Raw genomic sequence first — 9726 nt, forward strand, 5'->3', positions numbered from 1 at the left:
TATAAGGCTTCTTCCTACTCTGCAATGTCCTTGGTGGGAAGCCAGCTCTTGCCCACACACTTGTCAAAGCTGGAGTTGAGAACACCCCAGGCTGACGGTCTCTCTTCTGAGAGTAGCATTTATGAAGCCTTCCTGGCTCCGTGTTCCCCCTTCATCAGGTAACCAGTGAGAGGGATTCAGTTATAGATGCCTAACATGTGACTTTGCTTGGCAGAGAGGCCCATGTTCAATCATCTACCCCAAGAAGAAGCATGAGGTGAAATCATTGGCCAACAACAGGGACCGCCATGTGTAAAGCATCTCCCATAAGCCAGGGCCTGTCATATGTTACAAGTGAGGAAACTGAGGCTCAGGGAGGTGGGTGATTTGTCTCAGGGCTTATCAGTGATGGAGCAATGGTACAGATCTTATCCCAAAGCCCCTCACCCTAACCACTGCACCCAGCCTGCCCAGTCTGTACTATGAGGAGTCTCAGGAAGATGACAGTGTGGAGGAACAGAACACAAGAGTCTAAAGATACCAGAAATGACACTGGGCTGAAAAAGGAAAGAAAATGAGAAAAAAAAAAAAAAAAAACCTCTGGGATACATGAGGCTGCAAAGCAAAGATGGCGAATAATCACCATAAGAGGAAATGGGGAGAGGCTGTTTATAAATAAATTGTTGAGTATTTGTGTTGGAAAGAACCCAGTGCCTGAATTCAAGGCCCTTGTGTTAATATTTACTGTATTGTAATAGTGAGATTTTCACAAGGCACTCTGGGTTTAGACTGAGTAGGCCTTTGGATAAGAGCCTTCCAGAAAAGAACAGAATTATTGGGACAGAGCTTCTGGCAACCCCAGCAGAGAGATTATTGCTGGAGAGGGTTCTCCACATCTGCTGATCCTGCTCTGAAGGCCAACACAGCTCGGTCCTTAGAGACAGGTCTTTGGCCATGTAACCTTTGGCCACTGCCCCTAATATACTGTTGCCTAAAACACTTTGTGTCTAGGTTACTCCCATTCCAGAAGTCTTAATTCTGTGTGCTCACATTGGATGTTCTTGTCACCTAATGTTGCATATCCAACCACCCAAAGGTGGAGAGGCTTAAAGAAAGAACATCTGTCTTGCTCAGAAATCAGCAATGTGGGCAAGGTTCAGTGGGGATATCTTGTCTCTGCCCACGTGGCATCATTTGGAGCAGCCTATAGGCTGGGGGCTGTCTCGGTGGTCTGGCTTCAGTGCTGGGAAGACACAAACAGCTGGGTTGGACCAGCCAGGGAGGGGGTCTTTGGGCCTGTTGCTTTCTGTGTGGTTTCTCCACAAAATCGCCCTGGTATAGAGGTCTCGCGATTTCTTTCCTGTCCTCCCAGGGCTCCCAAGGTGTGTGTATAGAGAGAGATCCCAGTGAAAGGTGTGCTGTCTTTTATGCCCTACCACAGGCATCTGTAACATCCCTCCCACTACACTCTGTTCAATAGAAGCAAGTCATTAAGGAGGGACCACAATCAAAGGAAGGGACTTAGATACCCCATTGGATGGAGGAGTGTCCAAGAATTTGCCAACAACATTTCCACACACCATGACCAAAAGAACCCCAACCCTGCAGGGTCTTAGCGTCTGAAGTAGCCAAATCTGAAATGTTCCTCAGCCTTCTCAAACCAGGCATTTTTTGTTTGTTTTTTGTTTTTGTTTTTTTACAGATTACAAAGGCCCAAAGTATAGAATTTTCAAATCCTTTCATTTAGACCTTTTTCATTAAGAATCTCTCGCCATTTGAGCAGGGACAGGGCAAAACTTCAGGGTCATAAGGAGAAACTTCATACCTGTTCCACCTGTGAAAGATTTGGGCCACTCCCCCCTCCTCCCAGGGGGAAATGGTCTGCAAACTAAGTTATGGGGCAAATGTTAGAAAGATTCTCATGAGCAAGCTCTGATTTTAGATGGTTGAGAGTATGAATAAGAACCAACTGATACGCTAATGATAAGTGTTCTTCTGTATGCTTTTTAACATAGTCCCAAGGGACTTGTACTTGGCCACACTATCTCCTTCACAGGGGAAGTAGCCTGGGAATGACCACACTGGGCTTTCTTAAAAATTGTGTAGAATTTAAGCATCCCAGGAATTCAAACTGGCGTTTGCTATAACTGAACAGAGTTGATGATATCATTTTTGCTGAGCTTATTTTTAAGGTCATTTTTAAACTCTGTGTGGCAGTGGTTCTCAAAGTGGGTCCCCTGACTACACCAGCATCCCCCAGAGCTTGCAGATTCCTGCACCCCATCCCAGACCTATCCGAATCAGACACTGTGGGTGTGGGTCACAGCAGTCTGTTTTAAGAAGACCTCTGGGGGGTATTGGTGCAGACTTCAGTCTGAGAACCAGGGCCTTACAGGGGGCAGTTTGGGGGAGAGGACTGATTGTAGCCGAGTCTGGGGTAGTGATGGACGATACAACTCCCAGAACCCTATTCTCTGGCCATGCACAGATGGAGACAATGGAGATGGGAAAGTACAAAGCTCATCGGTGGGAAAAGTCACTTCCTGCCAACCTACATGATCATGGTGTTATGGAAAGGAACCTCAGGCCTCCAAACCTAAAGCTCATCCTGCCTCCAATATGTCTTTGTCATCTTGGGAAAGGGACTTAACCCCTCCGGGCCACAGGTCTCTCATCTATAAAGAGAGCTGGGGTACGGATAACCAGAGATTTTAGCTAATTATTACTGAGCCCTTATAAAGTCCATTAACTCTATTATCACATTTAATCCATGCAACAGCTCTATGACATTGTTAATATTAATGGTATCCTCACTTGATGGGTGAAAAAACTAAGGCACAGAGAGGTTGAGTAACTTGTCCAAGGTCACACAGCCAGCCCCACTCTCAGCTACCTACTGCAATTTAGAAATTGTCCACTTCAGTACCAAGGATTGTTGGAGAATAAGTTTGTGCAGAGAAAGGCAAGGCAAGGATCCTAGGAGCCAAGCAGGCGAGGGGGCGTTCGGACTCTTGGTTGCCAGCCTGCCCCTGGTGGCTGAGGGGCCACCAGGCTGACAGAGCCAGCACACTGTCAGATCTACTATCCAGGACACTGTCAGACAGGGAAAGGAACACAGAAAATAGCTCAGAGGCCAAGGGAGGAAATTTGTTCCTGACACATGCTGACAGGGCTCATTACTCGGACATCTTGTTTTCATAAAATGGCAGTGACACTGTTTGCTTTAAAAAGGGCTGGCTACTGGTAATAACGAGGCCAGGAGCCAGGGATGCTGAGGGAACAATGAGGGAAGGGCCACTCCTCACTGAGGGAGGTGCTTAAGACAGCACTTTCAGATGTGGTGGGGGAAGGTCGGGACCAAGCTCTGCGAGCATGACTCTCCCTCCCTTCTCCATGCTGCCTCTGCCACTACAACTGTCTCCTTCCAGTGCAAACCAAACACAGCCCTTCCAGCCTCAAGAACCAGTAATGGCCCCCCATTACCTCCAGAGATCTCAGCCATAACCTAGGCTCACAGCCACCCAGACTGCCCCTCTGACCTCCCAGCCCTCCGTTGCCTTCTGTGGGTTGTGGGTGCTTTCAGATGCTCCCCAGACTCCACCACGTGCATTTCTATCTCTTTCCCTTCCTCTGCTTCCGTGTTAAGCAACATCTGGAAATCTGGAGTTGGGAGCCCCACTGGTGTACCACAGTGATACCCAGCCAAGGTGGTGGATTGACCCCAAGTCCCTTCTTTGCTGGACGAAAAGGGCTGGAAATTTCGTCCCATGAAATTTAGAAAGCCAGGCGGACAGAAAACTCACTTGGTACTCACATGACACTTGCCAAATAGTTTACACGTCCTGGCTGTGCTGAAGGGATGGTGAAAATAAGTAAATGATGATTCATCACTTGTGTTTGGTTTAAGACCTCTGATGAGCTCCATGGGAGCTGGGACTCAGTCACGTGCAGAGGAACAGGGTTTTCATTGCGGTGAAGGACTCACACCGTTCATTCTTGTGGGCATAACTGAAAAACAACAAGTCCAGCACATTCTAAGGAACATTGTCAAGCAGTCCGGATCCATTAGCCAAGCATATTTTTTATGTAGACATTCATTCAACAACTACTGTGCTCAGGGACCCCTGTCAGTACATGGGCATTCTTTGTGGTCTGGTTTTCTTTCCCTATTTTTTGTCATCGTAGCTTTTATTTTTTCTTCATATGCAAGAATATATATTAAGAATGTAATTAAACTATATAACTTAAGAATGCCAAGTGTCTAGGCTCTTAACTTATGCCTACTCATGTCTGCATGGCAGAACGAAATTTCTAGTTTGGCTGACACATAAGTGGTGCTTGGTAAGCTTAGAGTCCTCGTCTAAAGCCGGGATCTGCAAACATTTTCTCATGGAGGCCAAATGGTAAATATTATAGGTGTTATAGGCCCAGAGCCAAAACTGATGATATCATGTAGGTACTTTATGTAACAAGAGGGAAAACAAATTTCCACAGTTTTCCATTTCTCAAATTCACAATCTAATAATATAAATACAGGTTTTTGTAATATAGGTTACATTGGTCAGCTCAGACCACCATAACATAACACCACAGACTGGGTGGCTTAAATAGCAGAAATTTATTATCATAATTCTGGAGGCTGGAAGTCCAAGATCAAAGTGCTGGTGTGGTGGGTTTCTGATGAAGCCCCTCTTCCTGGCTTGTACATAGCTGCCTTCTCCCTGTGTCTTCACAGGACCTTTCCTCTGTGTGCACACAGGGTGGGAGAGAAGTTGATTGGTGCCTAGTCTTCTGGTAAGGACACCAGTCCTGTCGGATTAGGGCCCCATCCTTATGACTTCATTTAACCTTAATTACCTGGTCTTGTAGCCACCTACAGTCACATTGAGAGTTAGGACTTTAACATAAGAATTGGCGGCAGGCACACAATTTAGTTCTTAATACAGGTCTACTAATGAGGAAAATGAAGTTCTTTTTTGGGAGAAAACATTTCAGTGAATTGGAGCTCAAACATAAAATCTGTTCTTAGCCAGTGAGTCTTACGAGTACAGGGAGCATCAGGGTTTGGTGTGGCTGCAGTTTATGGACACCTACACACAGTATAGTAGAAAGAACCTTGGCTTTGGGGTCAGGCTTGGCCCATGTTCAAATCCCAGCTTTGCCTCCTATCATCTGTATATTAATGAACAACCACTGAAACTCTCTGAAACTAGTTTTGCCAAGTCTGGAGGGAAATAATGATTTCCTTAAAAGGGAGCTAAATCTAGAAGGGGGAATATCTCTCCAGGGCTTCTGTAAGGAGTGCAAAATCCTGAGCATAACACTGGATGTAGACCTGTCTTTAAGAAATGATAGCCACTGCCATCATCATCATCATCGGAATTTTGAGGAGCTGGAAATAACTCCAAAATGACTCAAAAGATTTGATGGATTACATATGTACTCTGGAAAGTATGTCAGGAGAATAGCAATTAACCTCTGTGGTTTTTCTCCCAATGTAATCATGACAATAACATCAGACAAATCCCAGTTGAGGTCCACCTGACCAGTTCTCCTCCAAACTGTCAAAGTCGTCAAAAACAAAAGAAGTCTGGGGCGCCTGGGTGGCGCAGTCGGTTAAGCGTCCGACTTCAGCCAGGTCACGATCTCGCGGTCCGTGAGTTCGAGCCCCGCGTCAGGCTCTGGGCTGATGGCTCGGAGCCTGGAGCCTGTTTCCGATTCTGTGTCTCCCTCTCTGCCCCTCCCCTGTTCACGCTCTGTCTCTCTCTGTCCCAAAAATAAATAAACGTTGAAAAAAAATTTAAAAAAAAAAAAAAAAAAAAAAAAAAAAAACAAAAGAAGTCTGAGAAGTCACAGGCAAAAGAAGCCTAAGGGGCATGAGGACTAAATGTGATGTAGGATCCTAGAATAGAAAAAGGACATTAGGAAAATCTAAGAACATCTGAATAAAGTTGGGACTTTACTTAATAATAGCATATCAATATTGGTTAATTAATTGTGACAAGTATATCACTTTAAGATGTTAAGAACAGAGGAAATTAGGTGTGGGGCAAATAACTCTCTGTACTATCTTCACAATTTTTCTGTAAATCTAGAACTGTTTTAAAATGTAAAGTTCATTAAAAAAAAAATAATTATACAGGACACCTGGGTGGCTCAGTTGGTTAACCACCCAGCTTCGGCTCAGGTCATGATCTCACGGTTCCTGAGTTTGAGTCTAGAGTTGGGCTCTGCGCTGACAGCTTGGAGCCTGCTTGGGATTCTCCTTCTCTCTCTGCCCCTCCCCTACTCAGTCTCTCAAAAAATAAATAAATAAATAAATAATTACACGTGGGTAAAAGATCCATTCAAAGTGCAAGGTGGTCCAGTGGGTTTTAATGTAAGCAGGATGAAAGGTTAATTGATATGGTTCAGATTCCCCATTGACTTTTGAGAAACTACCACTTGTCCCATTTTGATTTAGTATCAAGGAAGAATATCCACAGTTATCTGGAAAGGCTATTAAAATACTCCTCCATTCCTTTTCTAACTCCATAGCAGGGTGAGGTCAGATTTTTTTCATATATTTCAAAGAAAGCAACATAACGCAAAAGACAAAAAGCTACAACGGTTACAAGAATCCAGCAGTCCTTCATTGAGCTCGTCATTAAAGAGATTTGCAAAGATATAAAGCAATGCCACTCTTCTCACTAAATTTTTCTGTCTGGGGAAAATGGAGCTTTTTTTTTTTTTTTTAGCGTTTATTTATTTGTTTGGAGAGAGAAAGAGCATGTGCACATGTGGGAGAGGGCAGAGAGAGAGGGAGAGAGAGGGTCCCAAGCAGGCTCCAAGCTGTCAGCACAGAGCCCGACATGGGGCTTGATCCCGTGAACCATGAAATCATGACCTGAGCCAAAATGTAGAGTTGGACACTTAACCAACTGAGACATCCAAGTGCCCCTACAGTTATTTTCAATTACAAATATTTATATTAACATGTTGGTTTATTATTTTAAATGAATCAACAAATAGTTATTCAAGTTTTTATTCAGTTTTAATTTTTCTTTTGGTAAATCCCAACAGCTGTTACCCATATGAACAAAAATTCTTTGGGGTTCTTAATAATTTGTAAGAATATAAAGGGTCCTGAGGATAAAAAGTTTGAGACTCACTGAGCTAAACAACTAACTAATTCGTCCCCACAGCAACCTATGAGGTAGGTTTGAAGATGAGAAAACTGAGGAACAGAGAGGTTTAGTAACTTGCTGGAGGGCCCCCAGGAAGGAAAGAGATGAGCTGAAGCTCAAACCCATGTCACTATGCTCTCCTGACCACCTTATATCCCTGGTGTCCTCCTCCCCTTCTAGGTCTGTGAGCTCTGCAAGGGAGTGGCCCCTGCGGACAGCCCTGTGGTCTACTCAGACAGGGCAGGCTACAGCAAGCAGTGGCACCCCACCTGCTTTGTGTGTGCCAAGTGCTCGGAGCCACTGGTGGACCTCATCTACTTCTGGAAGGACGGTGCCCCCTGGTGTGGCCGCCATTACTGCGAGAGCATACGGCCCCGGTGCTCTGGCTGCGATGAGGTGAGAAGAGCTGTTCTGCTCTTTCTGAATTCTTTCTGAGCCTCAGGGATTCCTCAGCATACATATACATATTCCAAAGTGTGTGGGGTGCCTGGGTGGCTCAGTCAGTTAAGCGCCCGACTCTCGGTTTCAGCTCAGGTCACGATCTCACGGTTTGTGGGTTTGAGCCCCACGCCAGGCTCTGCACTGCACTGTCCATGCAGAGCCTGCTTGGGATTCTTTTTCTCCCTCTCTCTCCCCCTCCCCCGCTTGCATGCTTGCACGCTCTGTCTCTCTCAAAATAAAACGAACTTAAAAAAAAGAAGTGTTATTTATTCAAAGCCCCAGTGACCCTGTGTGACCTTGCTGGTGAAGACTGGCCATTGGCCACTTAGCTATTGTTGGTTTGTCTTCACCAGGATATGTAATCCCATCTCAGAACAAAGCCGGGCTTTGGATTCGGGCCAAAGAGTATCATGGCTGCTAGCTAAGTAAAACTTGCCTACGGCAGAGAATTTTGTTTTCCATCTAACAAGCTAAGAGACAATTATGACCTGTGCAGATAACGGTACTTACTGCCTCCTGAGGTTTGTGTCCCATTCCTCCACTGACGCATTTGAAGGTCGAGACCAGAATGGGGGAGGAGGAACCACCATTCTGCAACTTGTCCTCGATGCCCTGTCTCCACAAGGGACAGAACCTGACTGGCGCACTGTCTCTGCTCCCCTCCCCAGATCATATTCTCGGAGGACTACCAGCGTGTGGAAGACCTGGCCTGGCACCGAAAGCACTTCGTGTGTGAAGGCTGTGAGCAGCAGCTGAGCGGCCGGGCGTACATCATCACCAAGGGCCAGCTGCTGTGCCCAACCTGTAGCAAGTCCAAACGCTCCTGAAGGGCTGCCCGGCCACAGCCGGAATCCACAGGATCCCACCAAGGAGGGGAGCCAGGGGTGCTGAGGTCATTCTAAGGGTCCGATGTGACGGCCAGCAGGCAACAAAACCAGTGATTTTTTTCAGTGGGAATATATATATGCACACGTACACACACGTATTCTAGGCTGGTAGATCCTTGAGAGTCAATAGTTTTAAAGCCAGCGATGTTCTGAGAGGTCTAAGAATGGGGTTACGTTGTTGTTTCCCAGCCACCGACTACAGACACAACTGGCATCCTGCAAGGGATCTCTAGGAGTTTCCCAAAATGCAGTTCTGAGTGATCAAATCACGTAGCTGTCGGATATGCGTGCTTTTTCACGAACGTGGGGGCTCCTCCAGGAGCTGGCTGGGATCCCAACAGTCATTTGTGGCCTCCTTTTTCAAATGGAATTTGAATTTGAAATAAAAAAAGATGTTTTTGGCATGATGAACGTATTCAATAAAAGTCTGATGAAGTCCATCTATGCCCTGATCTAGTCATTTACACCATGGCGGTGATTGCATGGCAACCGTTTAGCCCCTCGGTCCTGAGTGCTGGTGGTGGCAGAAGGCACAGAAGTGCTGTGCCTCCTTGCCAACCGCATCTCGTCAGATTTCTTTGTGAGCACAGGTGCTCAAGGCAGAACCCCTGGACTCCCGTTCCAGGAACCCCCAGATCAGTGATGGGACATGTCATGGTTTACGGTACATCAAAAAGCAGCCTCCAGGAGCTGATCGGCTGCCCTCGCAGGGAATGAGCGAACCCCTCTGAGAGTGAGACCAGGTGGAGTGTTGGGGAGCAGCCACACAGGGCTACCTGAGCTCGGCCAATGGGTGCCCCGGGGGACATGGTGACCAGTGAGGGCAGTCTTGAAGAAATATAGGATGTTTATGCGAAATCTCTCTTCTTCTAAACGTTGCCAACTCAGCACAGAATGAGCCAAACAGAACAGGTCTTTGGGCCAGATTTTCTCTCTTTTTATGACCTCTGAGCATTTGCAGCTCCCAGATTAGTTTCCTTTGCACAACATCTAACATAACAAAAGGAATCTCTTTCTCTACTGGGGAAACAGAGACAAAAAAGACATGAGGCTTAGGAGCTCACAGCCCGGTCACCCATGGCTTTCCTTCTTTCTCAAATTTCCCATGTGTTGCCAAGTTTCTTTCATTTCCCCACCCGAATTTCACTCTGCTCATCTCTTACCTACAATACCCTGACCTTGCAAGTTTGAGCAAAGCTTTTGCAATTGCCTCCTGAGGTGGTTTTCTGTTCCCAGCTCCTTGCTCCAGTCAC

The 9726-nt window shown here is 46.1% G+C and overlaps 1 protein-coding gene across 1 annotated transcript in view; it reads left to right on the forward strand.

Annotated features, from left to right (window-relative positions):
- The window catches only part of LMCD1 (LIM and cysteine rich domains 1), a 57810-nt gene extending 48897 nt beyond the window's left edge, over positions 1-8913 (forward strand). Inside the window, exons 5-6 of the mRNA XM_003982444.5 lie at positions 7326-7541; positions 8255-8913. Coding sequence (XP_003982493.1) covers positions 7326-7541; positions 8255-8413 — 375 coding nt within the window. The 3' untranslated portion in view covers positions 8414-8913. The remainder of the gene's footprint in view (positions 1-7325; positions 7542-8254) is intronic.
- Positions 8914-9726: the final 813 nt, after the last annotated feature.

The sequence above is a fragment of the Felis catus genome, chromosome A2 (assembly GCF_018350175.1).
Source record: "Felis catus isolate Fca126 chromosome A2, F.catus_Fca126_mat1.0, whole genome shotgun sequence".
Classification (NCBI taxonomy): domain Eukaryota; kingdom Metazoa; phylum Chordata; class Mammalia; order Carnivora; family Felidae; genus Felis; species Felis catus.